Here is a 20,409-nt window from a genome sequence, read left to right as displayed (position 1 = left end):
CAAACAAAGGAACGTTTGTGTTCATGAGTTGGACTGAAGTAAGACTAGGTGTAGGTGAGACAGAACTGATTGAAAATGTACATGATTTGTTAGAAATAAAAGGCAGGGAGCAAATCATGAGGACTTTAGAGACGATCAAATATTCTGTCGTGCAAAGTTCAAGCTTGAATTTAAACAGTCATCATGTTATTGATCATAAACTTCTTAATTCAGCCTTTAAACTAGAAGAAACTGGAAGAAAAGACAAACCACAAGTGTCGTTATTGTCATCAGATGCACATCGTATGCTACCATTTTATTATTTAGCCAAAACAGCTGGTATACATAGAAAATAGACAGTTAGTATTCAGGAACCGAACATGAAACATAAAGGACGTGATACGAAAAACAACTCAAACAGACAGACAGATAAGTGTGATACCTTCTGGGTAATGTAGTTTCTTCTTATACGTCTTACATGTTTAAAGTTTGACATTCAGGTTCAAGTCCAGTCAAACAAAGGAAACTTTATCAGCTAAACGTCACATAAAAATCACTTATTAATGAGTCATGAAGTTAGTGGAGATGATTTCTGAATTTAGATTTATTTATTTGTAAATACTGGCATCACACGAGGCTCGTCCAGGAATCTTTGAGCGTATGTTTGACGTTTAACGTCTCTTAATAAATGAGGCTGTGTCCGGTCCTTCCCAAAGCTAAGTGTTGATTATGACTGATTATCCTTTTCAGGAGTGTAATTAACTCGAGCATCATGTGCACGTGTTTAATTGAGAACATTTTTGGTTCTTCGGGGCATTAATACTTCCTCCGAGTCTCAAATGATTCCCGCTTTAATCCCTCCTGCCATCGAGGGCAAGTCGAGGCTGGTTTTCGATTTTTAGCAGACTCCAAACTCTGTGCAGCTCTCTGAGGTTTAATAATGTTTGTGTTGGCTCAGCTGTGGAAAAAATAGGTAATGAAATAAAAAAAGCTTCATTCCAGCCGTCGTAACAGTGTGATGGGAGTGTGCACAGCGCTGAAGGGAAAGCTTCATAGTGACTTGAGTGATGTTAAACTAACAAACGCAGCGTTCATAAGAATCTTTAAAGTTTGTGAAACTTCTTTTTCAGCTTTATATTTTCTGTTTTGCTTGGTTGATCCATAATTCTGTGAACGTTACAGCTTCTTTTTTAATTTAACAATTTAAATGTTAAGGGCAGGAGAGCCTGGACATTTTTGGTTTAGGTACCTTGAACGTGCTTGAATTTGACTTTACGAACCCTGCAAGCGAAACATGGAACAAGAATGAAACATGTTTCCCAACAAGCATCTTATTAAACATTCTTCCTGAAACACACGCCGCTGAGTGATGGAAAAGTCCAGTTTAGGACGGTGATAGTACTAATTTTACCCAGATTGTTCATATTTAACTGTCAAATGACACTGGAACACCTTGTGAGAATAAACAGAGAAGCCCAGGGCATCATTCAGCACATACTGCAGGACATTTGGCAATTTGTGTCAAATTAAAATGAGATCTTGATAACAACATACACACTTACTGAGTCCTCACAGGCGCGAACATTCGGCTTCATACGCTTGTTATCGCGTCAGACTGTATTCGTTAAACCTGCGCTGGGAAAACGAACAGAGGGATATAAAACAGACAGACAGGCTTCAGTCATCATACACGTGTCAAACTGCTGTCACACAGAATATGAAACATTAACGATCCCTGCAGGGAAACAGATCGGAGAGCGGACAGCATCTAAAATGCATTCTGGTCCAGCAGAGGCAGAACCAACCGAGGACAAAAAGATCAGCTCCAGTAGAAAAAAGCAGCCTATTAAATCTTTTGCTCAACTAAAAAAAAGGACAACATGCATATTAAATATATTTGTTAATATGTTTTATATGCTCAACAGGACAGGTGGGGGTTTAGAAGCGTGTCAAGCCACAAATAAAAAGGATGAAATGAATAAATACATAAATTATTTGACTCTATTTAGTAGCAACAGGGAAGTTTTTGACTATTTCAGCTTGTTACGCTAATCACCTGCTAACACGAGTTTCCATTTTTAGCTCATCGGGCTATTCAACATTTAGTAATTACAAGGTATTACAGGTTTATATATGTGTTATCGCCGCACGGCATCATGCGCTTGTGTTCTGTTGTAACCGTCGATTCAACCACGGCTGGTTTTCAGTTCTCGTCTGGCACCGTGATGGAGGTCTACGTAGCAGAGATTCGGGTCTTGGTAAACCAAAGAAGACCGAGCTAAAGACCTCCACCATGGCTGCGTTAAACCACCTGAAAAACACCCCGTGCACTGGACAGTTGGTGTTTGATGGCGAGTAAGCACAGACGGTTTAGGAGGCTAGATGCTCAGCCAGTTTATATATCTACTCTCCTTCCAAATTTACACTTCACGTGGCGCCTCTGAGTCGTTTTCCATTCATGTGTTGGGACAGTGAACTACCAGTGTCTGTATTTTTTCATTTTAGTGAGCCCAATCAATCTCAATATCAATTAATCTGTGACCTATTTACTCTAAAGTCTAAAAAACTCCAGATAATTCATATTTTGTTTGCCCAACAGTCCAAAACTTAAAGAAATTCAGATCAAACCACTGCACACTGTCCCAACACTGAAGCTTCGACTCGTCCACATCTGTGCCCACTAAATACAACTCGCCATCCTCGGCACACTGGCTTTCACTACAACAGACCAACACTAATCCACATTACTCCAATTACTCTATCTAAGTAGTAACACGGAACCTGTAGGAACAACCTCTATTACTATCGTGGACTTTGGAAGTGTCGGCTAACACACAGTGTACAGTGTTGCTATGTAGTTGGTAGATTAGCAACATGTTAAAAGTTGAACAATGAGAACAGAACAGAGGGTGAAGCTGGGAGGCCAACAAGTCGCAGATCAGGTCTGTCTGCAGAGGTTGGACTTCGGCATTGCGGATACGATACCAATTTGTTTGGATGTACACAAGATTCTCTGAAAACTACGTTGGTAGTGCAAAGATGGTACGCGTCTGGTGGACGTTACTTTAACTTAGAGTGTCAAGATCAAGTTCTGCATTCGTACTATGACCAAGGAATGATGCCTCCTACTGTCTGATTGGCTAGTACTCACTACTCATTGGTTGGTTGGGTTAGATAGGGTTAGAGTACCAATCAGAAGAAGAATAGGAGGTCGTGGCTTTGCCATAGGAGAACTTGTAAATTGGCACTCAGGCCCTGGAAGATGTTTTTTTTGCCGATTGCGTCTCTAGATACGAGGGACAGATGTGGCATTTCTGCAATATTTGACCTCTGTTTGGAACAGTAACAAAGTTAAGGCGAGGTATATATTTAAAGATCAATCTCTAGAGATTCGATCGTTCAGACGAAGGTTGATTTGAATCAGAAAGTAGATTTGGCATCATGTTTTTTTTAGTACAAAGTGCTTTCCAGAAAAGACAGTTCCTTGAAAACGATATTTTAGATTTTCGGTTCAGAGAATCGACGACGGGACATCCTGACAGACTTAATCCTGCAAGTTGTTGGCATCCGCAGTCCCTGATTCCACTACTGCTGACACAGTCAATATCTACCGCTGGGATATTACAGGCTAACTGTCTTTATAAATCTAATTTAAAGCCAAAACGTTTGTTTATACTGGGGCAACCTTTAAGAACATGCAGGTCAATCTACTGAGTGTGGTATTAATAACTAACTGAAACTCCTTAGTTGCGAATGGTTACACGGCACTCTTCGTTATGCTACCCTACATATACAAATACTCTCAGTTTTTCTTCTTCGTTCTCTATCAAACACCCCGTCTATGTTTTTACAGAAAAAAAGTCCATTTCAGTTAAATAGAGAATATTTAAGTTAAATTCAGCACTCTGGCTTTTTGGCACCTTTTATAGAGGAAATGGGGAAACTACGGGGATGTAAAAGGAGCCTATGACAAACAAAACATACAAACACATCAAAATATAAATATGTACATACAAATAATGATTTGATCTTTTGAAAATACTCCATCGCTCCTTCCATTTTACCACCAGAACTCCTCCCTACGCCATGTACCGTCTCTTAATCCGAATACTACACGCGTTAACGTTTACTTAATGTTTACATTGTTTCAAGTCATTTTTGCTACAAGACAAGCCACACCTTCGTACTGAAGTTGCCCAGGGGAAATGATCTCGGATCAGCATCGGTGTTCCCAGAAGTAACTGGAGTTAATGGAGTGCAATACTGTCAGTTTACGGGCGAAGTGCTACAGTCAATTTCCCCAAGCAAGAAAATGTGTCGACTCCCTTTAGTTTGGATCAGTTAAGAAGAGAGAGTTTAAGTCTACATCCAAAGCTGTGCGAGCTACATCGCTCCCCGCACACACTACAAATTCAGGGTCCGTCATCCCTCGTTTACACAATTTCCCTTTGGCCAAAAGGTGATGGTGCAAACAAAAAACTAAATTTGGCATTTCTGTAATGAACTCACTGCACCGTGATCAAAAATCCTGATCCTTGTTCAGAGTCTCCGGGCAACTTCCTCCTATCCTTGGCGTCCATTTGATGTCATCGCTCTCATTTGTGTTTACATAGTAAAAACCATTTTGTGTCCCTTCTTTGTTGTTGCTGAAATTCAGCCAGGGACACAAAATGGCTCAAGTAAAATCAACCATTCTGGTCTCAGTGAATACTCGGTGCCGATCGGTCATTGGTCATCGCCCTCTTGAGCCTGACACCTCGTCGGATAGCCACCAGGAAGTCCTCCACTTCGCCGTATTCTGTCTCCTCCAGGAGCTCTGGGAGAGGCCGGCGTTCCCACTCTGACACCCGACCACCGGGCTGTGGTGGTGGGGTTGGGGGATCTGATCCTTCGCCCAGGTGCTGGGTCTCGCAGGAGCCAGACTTCACTGACAATGGCCCGCTGTTGCCTGGTGACAAAGGGGTGGTCGGGGGGCTGAGCGGGGTTCGTGGTGCGTTGCCGTCCTCGGATGACGCCCTGCTGGGGAAACCGGGGTGTTCAGGCACGGTGGGAGTCTTGACTGGGATCATGGGGGGCTTGATGGGGATGGGGCCCAAGCTGAGGCCCCCAGAAGGCCGTCGCAGGTTGGGTTTGGAGGACGGCGTCCGTCGGATGGTGGCAACCCCTGGGGTGATCACGGCAGAGGGGTTAGAGGGCAGCCCAGCAGTAGAGGCAGGACGTTTGGACTGGAACATGCGGCGGTAGGACTGACTTATGTCGCTGTTTCTGGGGATGGTGGAAGATTTATCAAAGTCCGACGACGACTGCTGATGCTCGCCCTCCTGATCCGCCCCAACGGAGTAGTAGTCGCAGTCCGATACTACGGAGAGCAGAAAACAGTTTATCACGGCATCTTCCAGCACGTTCCCAACTCATCAAGTACCGCTGCTAAAACTTGACGCTGTACGTACCATCTGATGACGTCTGGACACTTAAAGGTGACAAAGCTTTATTTTGAAAATCCAACCAGATGTTGCATATTTATTCTTGCTAACTCGACTAGAATGGTACCAACAGTCTCAACAGTGTTTTACACAACACCTCTAACAGCATCTGCTTTTTTAACTGTCCATGTCTGACAGAACATACTTCTATTTTCATCAATCCAGCTCATAATGATGACCAGTAATTAGTACTAACTAAACAAATGGATACTGTGTTATAGGTCAATTCTAATGTATGTTTGCATGCTGCTACTTGATATTTGAATTTCCCTAGTAGGGTTGCAAAGGGGTAGAAAGTTGAAACTTGGGAATTATGGAAATTAACTGGAAACGGTAATTTAAACCAACTGTATCATATCCAAACATAAATGTAAACTTGCATAAAATCTGGTTGTTTCAGTCAAGATTATGCTAAAAAATATATTTTCCCCAACTATATTTAAGTTCCCTGTTTAAAGGGCCAACCTTCAATTTAGTAAATTCCCAGTTTCTTCCCATAAATTCCTGTAAATTCCCATGGAATATTCCCAGTACTCCCATAAATTCCTGTAAATTCCCATGGAATATTCCCAGTACCTTGTGAGGGGATGGTGTCCTCAGAGCAGCAGGGTGTGTTGGTCTGGCTGCTGTAGCCGCTGGAGCCCTGCAGTGAGTCCCTGCTGGAGCCGTGGATGTCCAAGTGGAGGCCTCGGGCCAGAGCTCGGGCCAACTCCTCGTGGGCCTCCCGGTCCTCCTGCTGGACGGTCGACACACTGACACGTTAACAAAAGCTCTGTCCAACCAAAACACACCAGTCAAGTCATGTGACTGCGTGAACGGATCATTTTCTGACCTTGTGTGACATCACAGAGTGACTTCCTTTAACCCCTTGTGGTTCCTCCCCTGGTGTGGTGACCTCAGCGCCCTGGTGGCTGCTGGTATCTGTAGTCTCTCTCCTGTCCTTGCTCCTCTTAAGGGTGTTGACCATCGACTGTTCATACGGGCCCGGTTTAGCCCAGTCCTACAGACAGACACGACCCAGTAAAACGATGCAGCATTACATTGGAGGCTGAATCAGTTTGACGGTTTTGGTTGGGGCACTGTCTCTGGCTCTAGTCTACCATAGTTTCTCCTTCATGCTACGGAGCAGAGGGTGAAGCAAGGCCCACTACATCCTTTAAAATCAACCTTTAAGATTCAATTCATCCTCCGTCAGTTCAGCTTGTTTCTACAGACCACACATCAGTCAGAACATGGCAGCCTGAATCTGAACTGCAGCCAAAAATAAGTGAAAATAGATTTATACAAATCAAAAAGAAAGATGAGGAAAGGAGTGGAAGATGAAAGCAGGATAAAAAGAAGTGAAGGCGGAGGAGGTGGAGCGAGGATCAAACCTTCCAGGACGGGACTCTGGACGAAGGGATCATTCCGAGCCCTGACGGGCTGAGAGGCGGGAACAGCTCCCCCGACTGGCCGGAGCCCGAACGAGACCACGGCCACGTGGGAGAGACGGACGAATAGGTGGGTGATGAGATGGGAGAGGTGGTGGTGGTGGTGGAGGAGGAGTAGGTGAAGTATGGTGGGTGGAGGTGGATGTCCTGGGGCTGCTGCAGCACCACACCGTGCAGACAGAGGGCAGCGTGATGGTCAAAACCGTTTGAGAACTGAAGGCGAGCGGGTGAGGGAGAAAAACAATCAACAAATTAAAGGTGACGGTTATGATATGAAAACACACAGGTGGAGGTGCGACATGGAGCAGGAGGAGCTCTGATCTGTCAAGGTTCAAGAGTCTGGGGCAACTGGTCCTGGCTGTAGATCCATGAAGACGTTTCACCTCGTTGAAGAGGTTTCTTCAGTTCTGAGAGGTAGAACGTCTTCATGGATCCACAACAAAGTCCAGTTTCCCCAGATTTGAATCTGGTGTCCACGGGTATCCCTAAACACAGCCAGTCCCTTCCTATGATGCATTCTAGAACATTTCCAACCTCCTACTATCTTGAAAGCCATTGGCTATCGTCTGATGTAGATTTAGCCGTCTGTGTCTTTCTCGTCTTTCTCGTGCATCAAGTTGCAAATCAGTCTGCAGAAGAAGTCTGAAGAAAACCGGCTGCACCAGAAGAAACATCGGCCGTTTCCCCTGAGGCTAAACCATCGTCAGAAGACAGCTGATGGGTTCCAAGCACGACCGAACCCGACCAGAACCTGTTCTTTGTATTTTACACTGAAGTCTCTGAATGTCTCTACACCAGTTAAAACAGAAGAGGGCGCTGTTTGTCTACACGACGCTTTAAAGCTCCATGTGACACCTTCACCACACAAAACAACAACAGATGTGTGTGTGTGTGTGTGTGTGTGTGTGTGTGTGTGTGTGTGTGTGTGTGTGTTTTCATGTGTAGATGTTCACCTCAGAGCGCGGCTCGTTGTGTGAGGGTGAGGAAGAAGAAGAAGAGGAAGAGGAAGGCTCCTCATTGACAGACTGAGAAGGTAAAGGAGACACACACGACTGCAGCAGAGCCATGCAGAGCGCACACACACACACACACACACACACACACACACACACACACGGCAGCAAAGGAAACACAAAGAGAAACAGACGTGAGGACGTGTGTTAGTACTGAAAACATCAGAGTGAATAAAAGAAGCAGGAGAAGCTGATGGATGAAGCAGAAGCCGGTTCAGCAGCTGGCGGTGTTACGTGTGTGTGCGTGAACATGTGAGGACAGAATGTCCGTCCTGCAAAGTGAGGACGTTCGTCAGAGGACTGTCTGAGGACGAGGGCTCGGTGTGGCACCTCGTGACCTCAGAACCTTTTGAAGATCTCGACCTCGTCTCAGAATCAACCACATCAGGATTTTATTTTATTGTTTGTCATGACTTCCACACATCCTGAACCTTGAATTTCTTAAATCCAGCCTTGCAGTCATGGAAAAGTCCTGGAAACACTGAGTTGTCCTGGATTGTCTTTTAATGATTGGCAGCTAATCCTCCAGGTAAAATAAGTATATAAGTCACCTCACCTGTATGTTGCTGGTTTCTCATCATGTCATCATGCAATGATTAATTTAAAGATAAATAAGATTAATGGAAATAATTTCCTGTCCCTGCATCAGCAGCTGTGACTCAGCAAACACGTGAGCTTCGAGCTGATGAACTCACGGTCTCCTAGCAATCTGGAGGGATTTTCTGTGGACGAGGATGTAACGGAGAGGACGGAGCGGTGCACGGGTCCTTACCTGCGAGCTTTCCGGGGGCATGGGTGAAGGGGATTTGGACTGGAAGGCGTCCTGGGAGATGAAGCCAGAGTCGTGGGAGGAGACGGAGGAGAGGCGGGCCGGCGTCTGCTGAGGGAGCACCGAGGAGGAAGAGGAGGAGGAGGCGCGGTAACGGAAATGGGACGTTGGGGAGTGGCAGTGTGAGCCGCTGGAGCGAGAGTCGCTGCTGTTCACACTGTTCAGGCTGCTGCAGGGTGGAGAGAGGAGGAGGAGGAGGAGGAGAGGGTTAAATATTGAATTTTTAAAATGATTTACAGCTTTAAATCTTTGGTTCCCAATATAGGGGTCCGACTCTGCCACTAGGGGTCACCAAAGCTTCACAGGGGGTCACGGCAGCATTAATTTTTCATTAATAAGATTTCGATCAGCAGAACTCGACTTGGATCAAATATTCACCGACGATCAAATCAAATTCATCCAAATCGCTCGTCTGACACAAACCTCAGATCCTTTAACACTGTGACACAGCAACATGCACGACTTTACAGTCAACATGTCTAATGCTCTAATTACACACTTTGTTTCAACGGACTGTAAATCTACCAAAACACCTGAAGGGAAACATGCAGAGATTTTATTACACAAAGAACAAAGAAGTGTCAACACGGACATTTTCACATTTCTTCTAACATCAGAAATATTCATCAGAAGTGATTCAGTGTTTTGTTCATGAGGCTTTAACAGCTGCAGTTCCCCCTCTGCACCACGGGGAGGCAGTAGAGTACAGGAAGGAGAAAAAGTTGTATCAGCTTGTTTGGCCAGTTTCTGTCGCCATGGTAACCAACCTGCACATGCTCGACTTCCTGGATACGGTGGTGCTCGGTGACGAGGGCGGAGTCTGGTAGGACCAGGTGCACTCGGAGCCCTTCAGGTCTACGATTACCTGGAAAGAGACAAAGAGACTCTTCAGGAAACGTGTCCAACGTAAAGTACGCAGCCCTCCACAGGTGTGCAGGCCGCCGAGCCCTGAGAGGTCCGTCTCCTGGATCACAGGTTCAGGAAGTTCCCGGGCCTCAAAGAGCTTCTGGCAAACCATCAGACGGCTCAGGAGGGTCGACCTCGACTCACCTCAACGTCCACGCTGGAACTTCGTTTCCTTCACAAAGTGTTTGAGGCTGCCGCTCAGAGCTTTCTTATTATTTTAGTCACAAGCACTACATTGAATTTTTCCAGGAAAACACCTTGAACAGGTCTGGAATTCCAGGTCTTCATCATTTAAACAGACTTTTAGCAAGTGTGCAGACCTGTGAGACAACATGAGTAACCACACGTGACGTCTGCATCACCTGTTTGATTCCAAAGCAACTTGAAGATGAAGACATGAGCTTTGATCATTTTTAAATCTGATATTTAACTCGTCAAACTTTTATTATTTTAAAGAAAATCGACTTTATCGACCAGTTAAGAAGGAAAATCCATGAAATCAGCATGTCTGTACAACTGATCGGTTCTAAGATGTGCGGTGAACGGATCAGCACCATCAGTGACAGAAGAAAACAGCACGGAGGAACAAACAGAACCAGAACAGTCCAGGTTCTGCTCAGACCGCCGTACCTGCTCGCTGGAGGCGGGCAGCTTGTGCGGGTCCATGGTCAGAGTCTTCAGGTCGTCTGTCAGAGTCTGGAGGTGAGTGATCTCCCCCAGCATGGACATCTCCTCCTCCTGAACACACACACACACACACACACACACTTTGTAAATCCAGGAGTCAAAGTCACTGAGTTGTCGGGGTGTGTGTGTGTGTGTGTGTGTGTGTGTGTGTGTGACTGACCACGACCGGCTTCAGCATGGAGACGAAGTAGCAGAAACGACTCCTCTCCTCCACCAGCGCCTTCCTCACCGCCTGCTTCTCCGTCTCCTCCAGCAGCAGGTATTTATCGCTGACGTCCTGCATGGCGCTGTCCAGCTGAGGCTGGAGGTCCCCGCGACCTGCACACACACACACACACACACACACACACACACACACACACAAAAATTTAATTTAAAGTGAGTCCATAAGAAACACACTTGTAGCTTCAGGCAGATTATCGTCTGAGGACACAGAGCGAACACTTCAAACCATCAACCAACATTAAAGAATTTAAAGTTTTTCCCTGAAGCCAACAAACAACCGCTGCTAACACACACACACACACAGTGTCGTCATGGAGACCACATCCAGGTTTTACACGGCGTGGAGAGTCGCAGACCGGGCCGGGTCAACTTAGCGAGAACACAATGTCAAAAGTTTCCTCTGACCACGACGCTGGAAACGAATCAGCTGATCGTTTGGTAATCTCATCGTCTGCGCTGTAAACATGCAATTAAAGTTCTTCATCCCTCCAGTGAGATCCACGACCGGGTTCTGTGGTCGGGCTGATAGATGGGAGCTGAGAACTTTTCCAGGCCGAGGCTTCAGCGATAAAGAGAGAGGAGAGGGAATGTGATCTCTGGTTTTCCACAGAATTCAACCATCAGTCTGCGTTCGTGTCTCCGACAGCTCCATCTTCATCTCCACCTTCCTCTTTCTGAAGTCTGTGTAGAGTCTTTGCTTCCTCTGAGTCATGGTTTACTTGGTGGCTTGTGCCCAGTCATGCCCGAGATGGACCAAAGCTCGACTCGCCTCCATGTGAGCTGCATCGAGTCAATAGTTTCAATAGTTTCTGAACTCTCCGTCCATCTTTAACGACATTCACAGTGATGCAGAGGGAACTCTCTCTGCTCCTTCATCACTCTCTCATTACTTCACTCGACCTCAGAGCTCTTCCTCTCTCATTACATTCACTTCATTCCAACACAGCTTCTTCCTGACTCCCCGGTCTACCTCTTCTTCCCCCCGTGACACTCACAGCACCGCGGAGGGAGTTTCCTCTCGTGCGGTAATAACAGACCCGATGACCACAGCGGCTCCGCCACATCTGAGGTTCCCCTCGGGTCAATACCGGGTCCTGTTTATTTAGTCTTAGGCCGAGTTCAAAGCTGGAAGCCATCGGGTCTTTTGTCGGCAGGAACAACAAGCTTTTGTTTCCAATCATAACAAGGCTGATTTTAGCACAATGAATCCGACTGGAACTACTTGTTCTGAAGGCAGAGGGCTTGTTTTCATGTTGACTCTCTGTCCGTCACTCTGCATGGCTGGTTTACACATTAGTGTAATGCAACAACAAAGTTATGAGAGTTCATCCTGATCTAATATCATGGAAATCTAAAATAGAAGGAGTCTGGACAAACATTCCTCAGAGAGACTTCACACCTGGCAGGTGTATTGGTAAGAAGCAAAGGAAGTGCAGCGTCAGGTGTGAAGTAGTTTGGATGAACGGTTCATTTCACTGCAGAGCCGGAGATCCCCAACAACAGCAACCATGCTGCATCCAGAGATGTATAGTAACGAAGTGGACCTACTTAAGTACTGTACTTAAGTACTAAAATGCAGTATCTGTACTTTTTTGGAGTATTATTTTTTTCCCCAACTTCTACTTTTACTGCACTACATATTTTTGATGAATTTACTTTTACTCCGATACATTTTTCATGTGCTGAATCGTTACTCGTTACTATTGTAGCGTCCAGCCGGACACGTGATGAATGACGAGGCGATATTGAACAAACCGGCATTTATTGCTGAACGGTTTGGTTCCAGGACTCGGTGACTGTCGGCCAGAACCACGCCAAAAACACAACAACATAACTCGCTCGTGCGCCATACTTCATACACCTGACGCACCCAGGTGCTCTCTCACCTGCTGCCCCACCCCCTCGCTCTAGCATTCATTCAGACGCATTCGCAGACCATGGGAAATCACAGAACTCTACCATGAACATTGTAACACTGTAACATTAGAAGTTGTGCCTTAATAAATATTTGAAATAATATAAACAACAGTACTTTTACTTGTACTTTTACTTTCAGTACTTGAGTAGCAATTTTTTACATACTTCTACTTGCAATACTTAAGTACAAGACATTTTGAATACTTTAGTACTTTTACTTAAGTATGGTGTTTAACGAACACTTCAACTTCTACTCAAGTCAGTTTTTTGATATAGCACTTGTACTTCTACTCCACTCCTTTACTCCAGTACTTTATACATCTCTGGCTGCATCCAAACACATGCAGAGGAGGTTAACGTTCCAACGTTGTTACCAACGTGAGCCGGCTACCTTCCATGAATGACATCAGCCTCAAGCTGAGCTTGAATTCATGAATTTTATCGATAAAGCGACAAACAAGCCCGACCTTTCTCCTGGATCCGCAGGTCAACAGTTCAAAGATCAAACTCTCTCCGGTGGACGAACTATTCAGTGCAGACAGTTTCCTGACCTCAGACAGCTGACTCATGCACCGATATATCTGTGATAATTACAACGTATCAGCCTCCAAATTATCCCGTCAGTTATGTGTCGGGGGTTGGATGGTGTCACATTTCACAAAGACACAGTGGACGAATCTGTTCTGTCGATGTGACTCACACAAACATCTAAACAACGTGGGAACGTTTCTTTGTCCTGGAGTAAAGATCGTGATCAGAGGTCAGATCACAGCGGAGGAGGCAAAGCGGGAACTCACCAAACACGTCAGCTGGACGGGGCAGAGCATGATGGGACATCACAGCAGGCGGATTGTTGGAAAAGGAAAAACAAAACAAGTTTAAAGTTACATCACTTACTAATTATCGTCTAATTATGGCTGAGGTCGCCTCGTTACAAAAAGCTGATGATGATCCTGACTCACAAACCTTTCTTCGCTTTCTTCTGCAGCTTCAGAGTGTCTGAAGATCTCTTCTTGATCTCCTGACGGGCCTTCTTGTACTCTGCAGAGGAAAACACAGCGAAGCAGCCACGTGCATCAGATTCACAGATACACTTCAGAGGTCCTTGAACGCCACACAAAGCCATGACACAGCAGCTCTGCAAACCCTGCAGGGACTGCACTTCATCTGTGTGTGTGTGTGTGTGTGTGTGTGTGTGTGTGTGTGTTTGTACCTTTGGCATGATCTTTGTCCAGAGTGTTGGCCACTCTCTTCCACTCCTCCATCTGCTCCTGGAGCGGGTTGATCAGACAGTCCAGAAACACCCTGTGAACACACACACACACACACACACACACACACACACACACACAGTCAGAGCTGTGCACGACATAAATTCTGGAGGTTTAGATTCGGTTGAAGGTTACTGAGCGAGGAAACAAAGAGTCCAAAGTGAGTCAGTTTTTTTCGCAGCTTTCTGCTCGTGTTTTAAATTCCTGCTGTCGCTTTACAAACTTCACCAATCACCAGCGATCGCGGGTCAAAGAAGCACGCTCGGCTTCTGTCGAGGCCTCGCGAGCTGACCGAGACGCTGAAGGTCCAAAGAATGGACACAGACCGGCATGCACCTGGAAAGGTGATGAAGTGTGTGCAGCCGCCCTGTGTTTGTTGTTATCAGGTAGATATTGTGTATCGGTCAGGACACCCGGAAGGTGAAACAGAGGAACTGTGTGTCCGACCTACACGGAGAGCGAGTGCTGATCCCGGCGGAGGAGCTGGAGGACGTGGACGTCATGGAGGGCGTGCAGAGAATGCATCTTTGTGTGCGTCGATGCGTCACATGACCCGAGGTTTATCTACACTGCTTCTGTTTACTGACTCGGCTGGAGGTCTCATCTCATTTCAAGTCTGACTGACTCTCCCTCCATACCGGGAGAGCTGATGGACTCACGCAGAGAAAGGAAGATGAAGAGGAGGAGGGAGGAGGAAGAGAGGGAGAGAGGGAGAGGTTTTTAGAATCCTGAAGAAAAGAAGCTGAAAGGATGGAGAGAGAGACGGAGAGACGAGTGAATGAACGACACATGATGAAATGATCAGAGAGCGAACAGAGAGCGAGCAAGATGGAGGAAGCAGGAGAAAGAGGAGGAGCAGGTTGCCATGGAGAGCTGGAGGAGATGCTACACCTGTTCGACACACACACACACACACACACACACAGATCTACTCACATGGAGAACTGGCGGAGTTTGGCCTCGATGCTGCGGTGTCTCATGCACATCCTGGTGAGGGCTGATCCGATGTCCCTGGTGCCTCCTGAACACAGACACGACAATCTGTCAGTCACATCCCAGCACTGATGAAACATGACGGAGAAACACTAAAATATACGACGGTACAGACGAAACTGAAGCCGTCTCATACACCAAACACTCCAATATTATTTACAGACATGAGCAAACGCTTGGCGACAGTGACGAGAGGCAGAAACCTCGAAACCGACCAGCGATCATGAAGAAGCCGTGATGTTTCAGACGTGACACACCACGAACACTTGGTTCAGTCGTGCCTCATTTTAAAGAGCTTTGTTTGAACTATCTGTACATCAGACGTTACATAAGCTTCGTCTGTCTAATCTACAGAAATGAACGTTCAGTTTTCTCTTTATTAAACTATGACTTTAAGAGGTCAGAGGTCATCTGAGGGACTCTGAGCGCATCTCTTGCTCAAGGACACTCCAGCCGGGCGGAGTCGAGCCCGTTAGAGAGCAGCAGAAGCTCCACGGGCTCCGCGAAGGGACCAGATGGTCGTCCTCGCTCTCCCCCCAGACAGAACACTCCCTCCTGGGGAAAAGTTCAGCAGACCTCAGCCTGTCAAGCCTGGAGATCCGACAACACACACACACACACACACACACACACTTTAACGAGAAAATACATCCCGTGTGTGTGTGTGTGTGTGTGTGTGTGTGTGTGTGTGTGTGTGTGTGTGTGTGTGTGTTGGGTGGGGTTGTGAGCACTGCATTGCACCACTGACACCTCATCCTCTCCTCTGCTCTTCCCTCGCTCCACACATCCTCCTTCCTTCCTCCTCTTGCTTCATCCTCCTCCTCCTCGTCTCTGTTCATCTTCATCACAACATAAACACATGAATCTGTGAGTGACAGATTATCACTGGACGCAGAAGAGAAGAAAAGTTAAAACCTGCCTCAGTTTGATTTCCTCGTCGTCTGTTTGATTGTATGGATTTGTTCTTTAAAGGTCGCAGGGACAGCTTCATCTGATTTATGTCGCTGTGTCGAGGAGTTATGGTGTAACCATGGCGCCTGAGCATGTGACCACGGCGACATGCAGCCGGGAACTCGAGTATTTCCATTACAGATTACTTTACACAGCTGCTACATCGTACTCAACACCACTACAGTTATGTTTTACTCAACACTTTGAAAATATGTGATGAACTAGACGATGGGAAGCGAGTACGTCTACGTCTGCAGGAGGTTGGGGTGGAGCCTGAAGAGATCAGGTCACGTGATCTTCAGCGGATCTTCACGTGTTCCTTCAGGGTTTCCAGGAGAACATTGGGAGTGTTTTGACCTTGATCCACCGGCTAAAGCTTCACGACACTCCAGCTGAACATCTACAGCGTTACCTCCTCTCATTCCAAACACCATCACCCTCTCCTCTCTCTTCACTCTGCCTCCTCTCCTCTTTCTCTCTCATCCTCTTCCTCCCCTCTTCTCACCTCCGGACGAGGTGTTACCTCCTCTCTTCTCACCTCGTCTCCTCCTCTCTGTTGAGCTCCTTTGAGAAACAAGGTGTTATTCTTCTGTATCAGTCCAGGCTGCGTTCCCGTCAGCCAGCAGAGGGAAAAACATCATTTCTCACGGAGGCAGCCGATGTGATTCAGAGCAGCTGTTTATGTTCCTCATGTTTCTTCTACATCTACATGAACTGAGCTCGATTTGAGTCAAACATGCTGTGAAGCTTTACAGTCACAGGACTAAAGACGGGCATGATCCAAACACTTTGGAGCCTGCTGACCTTTCACCAGCCTGTTTAACACAGCGGTTACAGGAGTGTGAAGTTTATTTCCTTCATTTGAGGTGTCAACGTGTTACCAACCAGTCCGAGACCAAGACTCTTTAAAACTGAAGCTTCATGCACTTCCACAGCTACCTGTACAAGAACAGCTAACGGCAATAAGAAGCTGAAGTGTTCACAGGATCATCCTTCAGATGTTCGTCTGCTTTCAGCGTCACGCTGAGTTCAGGTGAGCAGCAATCGGAGCTGTTGTTTTTGTTTCAAAGGTTTTCCAGCCTCAGGCCTGGAAACTGGATCTTTAAACCGAGAGGAACAAAGGGGAGATGATCGCTTTGGAAAAGTTGCTGAGTAAAGTGTAACAGTAATCTGAGTCAACACGACGGCGTCGAAGCTGCCCGGACACGTCCTCCACAAAAACATGAAGCAGCACAAAACACGGCGGCTGCTGAAGAGGGAAGTGTCTCCACCTGAGATCTGATCTGACGTCAGCAGGACAAACTGTCAAACTGCAGCTGAAGTGACTTTCAAAGGCTACATGAACTAATGCTTTAAAAACCAAACAGAACCACAACATGTGAGAAGAACAGGACAGAACATCAGGTGATAATGTGAATAAAAAAAACCTGAGGATACGAGACGGGAATGTCCCTCTGTTATTCCTCATTGGCCGAGATTCAAGGGGAACTTCCACTCAGTCGAAAAACTCAAAACATTGACATGATTTTCTGTTTGACGAGAATCTGATACATTCTGGAATAACTGTTGATTCTGTAACAGCATCGACCATCTGCTAAACTTTATGTTTTATTGTGAATTCATGTTTTTGTATGTTCTGCATATCTGGGAAAAAACATAAAATGCTGAATGGAGGAAAGTGACAGAGCGAGTCGCAGCTGGTGAACATGAACCAAATGAATTCAAGTAATCAGTAATCTGAGAGTCGTGAAAACTGACTTTTAATAATGATAAATAATAAAATCATGTAGTTAGATGATCTTTGTCACAGCTCGTGTTTCCTGCAGGGTCAGCCACTCGGTTAGTTCCCGGTCAGTTCAGCGGATTGACCCGACTATAGACTTCTCACACTGGGCCTGTGAGCGCTGTGTGTCTAATGACTGGCAACAAGAGACTCAATTGACCCAATTCAATGGGACAGAGCGCCGTCTCTGTCTGATCTGTGGCTGCAGCTGCAGACTGAGCGGCCTCGAGGCGTCTTCAGCATCTCATCTGCATGTGAGACCCAACACGACCCGCTCAGACCCGCGGAGGAAGTCCTGATGATCATGGCACCGTGCAGGAACGAAGACCAAACACAAACGTGACCGCCAGGACAGGAGCGACCGACTCTTTATTCAACATCCAGCACGTGAACGTCTGAAGGTGAAGCAGCGAGCACAGATTTGACCTTTGTGTTTGTTCACCACAAACTGACGTTTTCATTCCTTCAATCATCTGATGACGACTGAACAGCGCTCGGTGTGACCACTGGACATCCAGGACATGCTTCCGATGCCGTTCATGTTTATAGAGATGACCTCAACGTCAGCTGATACCAACTCAAGCGAGCAGGATTCACACAGCTCCATGTGCAGACATAAACTTTTTATTTACAAGTGCAGCAGCGCCAAATTATCCCACTGGGCTTAAGAACAGGATTCGATAAAAATGTTTAAGTTTGAACGATGCTAAAGAAACTGGACAGACGGGATGTAACACGGACCCTGGGCAGAGACGATGACCTCACTGCCGTGCGGATCTCGGATGCTATAACCGGCTTCACAGCGAACAGTCGTGACCTGGAATCTCAGGCTGGAATTCAGACCCGACTGGGATGTGAACTCAGCCGTCACATCCCCACAGGAGCCGCTCGGCACAAACACTGATGGAACTGGGCTGAGGAACCGGAGCAGCTGAAGACACACACACACACACACACACACACACACACACACACACACGCAGAGGCAGTAAATCACTGTCCCGTAGTAAGAAACTATATTTCTTGTCTCGTTGCTACAGGGAGGTTTCGGCTGGAGAGCTATTTTTGAGAACTGGAGCATGAAGAAGAAGAAGAAGAAGAAGAAGGGATGAAGTCATAGTTAGAAAGAAGCAGAGGAAGATGGGAAGTCAAAATCTTCTAATTTATTCTCTTTTATTGAGTCAGACAGTTTAAGGAGACATGAACTTTCTTTGTCTTTGTCAAACTATCAAATCCATCTTCCACTGACTCCTTCCATGTTCGTTAAGCACTAAAACACTAACAACCAGGACTCTGACATGACGTGTTTTCCCGCTCTGCTGATCATGCGAGCATCGACTGGTTTGCCATGTTGGGTCACATACAGAGGAAACCTCTGTGTGATCCATCTTCACATGCATGGATGATCAGATTCAGAGAATCTCCAATACAATCAAAGGCAGCAGCTTTGAGTTCATGAACCTGAATTCTCTTCATGATCAATGAAACATTTATTTATGTTTGGGCGTCACTCCGACTGAACAAAGCTCGACACCAACGAAGAAAAGTTGCAGAAAAACTTTAGATCCCACAGCGTGCTGCGTTCTGATTGGCTGAACACGAGGCACAGAAGTAACCAATCAGGTAGCGGCCCATGTTCAAACAGCTGCATGGTGTTGCTTGCTGGTTGCATCAGTCAGCATCTCTCTCTCTCTCTGTTCATACAGCCAAGGTCACTTTATCGCTTCAACACGTCTCACATGTCAACGAGCAGCAGAAGTGTCGCTGCGTGCCGCCGCCGTCAATCTCGTTAATGCCGAGGCACGAAATACCCAGTTACAGATAATTAGCCAGACATCTGGAAAGGTCACATTGAGCTCAGCTGGATACGAGGAGGGACGAGTAGCTGCAAGAAGCTGCACGTCAACATGAACATGAAGACTGAAACCAGCTTCACAGCCTTCTACTGACCACATGCAGTTACCTTCAAAGTGAGACCCAGAGTCTTCAGTTGTGACCTCAGGCTGCAGACCCGCCCATCGTCCTCTCATCAAATCAAACCACCTGTCTGACATGTCCGTCATCTCACCCTTCCTTTGGCTTCCAATCACGTTGCCTCAGTTGCCCGGTCCGAGGCCTTACCTGACCCAACCCTAACTGTGGTCACCTCCAGACCAGATTACTGTGACGGGCCTTGTTGAGCCGCATTTTGTAATAACGGTGCATTTTCTAATACGTCCAAAATGTAATAACTTTTTCATTTCATTTTGTAATAAAGCCGCAATTTTGCCGCATTATGTAATAAGTTATTACATTTTGACAAGATTATTACAAAATGCCTTGCAACTTTTTTATTTTCTAGGAAATGTAATAACATGGTGCATTTTGTAATAACAATTCAAAGCATAGTTTATTTGTTGTTTGTATTGTATTTTTACAAGTATTTGTAAAAGACGGCCTATTATTAGTATCACTGTATTGCCTAGTAGCAGTACTTAGCATTACTATCAGTACACTATTCAAAGGTTGTGATTACACAGAATATTATGTAAATTGCAGATTTTTTGCATTTGTAATAATCTTGTCAAAATGTAATAACTTATTACATAATGCGGCAAAATTTATTCGACAATGAAATGAAAAAAGTTATTACATTTTGGACATTTTCAAAAAGCGCTTCAACGGGCCTCCCAGCCTGCACGGAGAAACCTCTTCAGCTGCTCATGGAGCTCCTCTGTCACCTGTAGCAGCATCAAACTCAAACCTCTGACGCCGACTACAAAGTAGTCTCTGGTACTTGAACGTCCTCACACAGACAAATGTTACCGACTCTAACCAACGACGCCTGGCTCGGCCACACGTTTACATCACGCATGTGCTCTCTGTTCTTTGTGTTGTCATTGTGAAAACACTGACCGAATATTCTTTAGATCCAGAAGCTTCTTTACGATGATTGACGGGGC

General features: G+C 46.0%; 1 protein-coding gene across 5 annotated transcripts in view; it reads right to left on the bottom strand.

Moving 5' to 3' along the window:
- Positions 1 to 260: 260 nt before the first annotated feature.
- The window catches only part of LOC104937844 (MTSS I-BAR domain containing 1), a 50,172-nt gene continuing 30,023 nt past the window's right edge, over positions 261 to 20,409 (bottom strand). Inside the window, exons 4-16 of one of the 5 annotated variants that reach the window (XM_027286977.1) lie at positions 14,677 to 14,761; positions 13,683 to 13,774; positions 13,436 to 13,510; positions 13,267 to 13,278; positions 10,488 to 10,645; positions 10,271 to 10,378; positions 9,502 to 9,599; positions 8,678 to 8,903; positions 6,836 to 7,105; positions 6,295 to 6,462; positions 6,039 to 6,198; positions 5,231 to 5,338; positions 261 to 5,143 (exon numbers count right to left, since the gene is read on the bottom strand). In XM_027286977.1, the coding sequence (XP_027142778.1) occupies positions 4,680 to 5,143; positions 5,231 to 5,338; positions 6,039 to 6,198; positions 6,295 to 6,462; positions 6,836 to 7,105; positions 8,678 to 8,903; positions 9,502 to 9,599; positions 10,271 to 10,378; positions 10,488 to 10,645; positions 13,267 to 13,278; positions 13,436 to 13,510; positions 13,683 to 13,774; positions 14,677 to 14,761 (2,024 nt within the window). In that variant the 3' untranslated portion in view covers positions 261 to 4,679. Of the gene's footprint in view, positions 5,339 to 6,038; positions 6,199 to 6,294; positions 6,463 to 6,835; positions 7,106 to 8,677; positions 8,904 to 9,501; positions 9,600 to 10,270; positions 10,379 to 10,487; positions 10,646 to 13,266; positions 13,279 to 13,435; positions 13,511 to 13,682; positions 13,775 to 14,676; positions 14,762 to 20,409 lie in introns of all 5 variants that reach the window. The other 4 variants (XM_027286976.1, XM_027286974.1, XM_027286975.1 and 1 more) reach the window with 4 other exon arrangements.

This window comes from Larimichthys crocea, chromosome XIII (genome assembly GCF_000972845.2).
Source record: "Larimichthys crocea isolate SSNF chromosome XIII, L_crocea_2.0, whole genome shotgun sequence".
NCBI classification, from domain to species: domain Eukaryota; kingdom Metazoa; phylum Chordata; class Actinopteri; family Sciaenidae; genus Larimichthys; species Larimichthys crocea.
The sequence above is the reverse complement of the archived record's forward strand: the minus strand, read 5'-3'. Positions and strand labels throughout refer to the sequence as shown.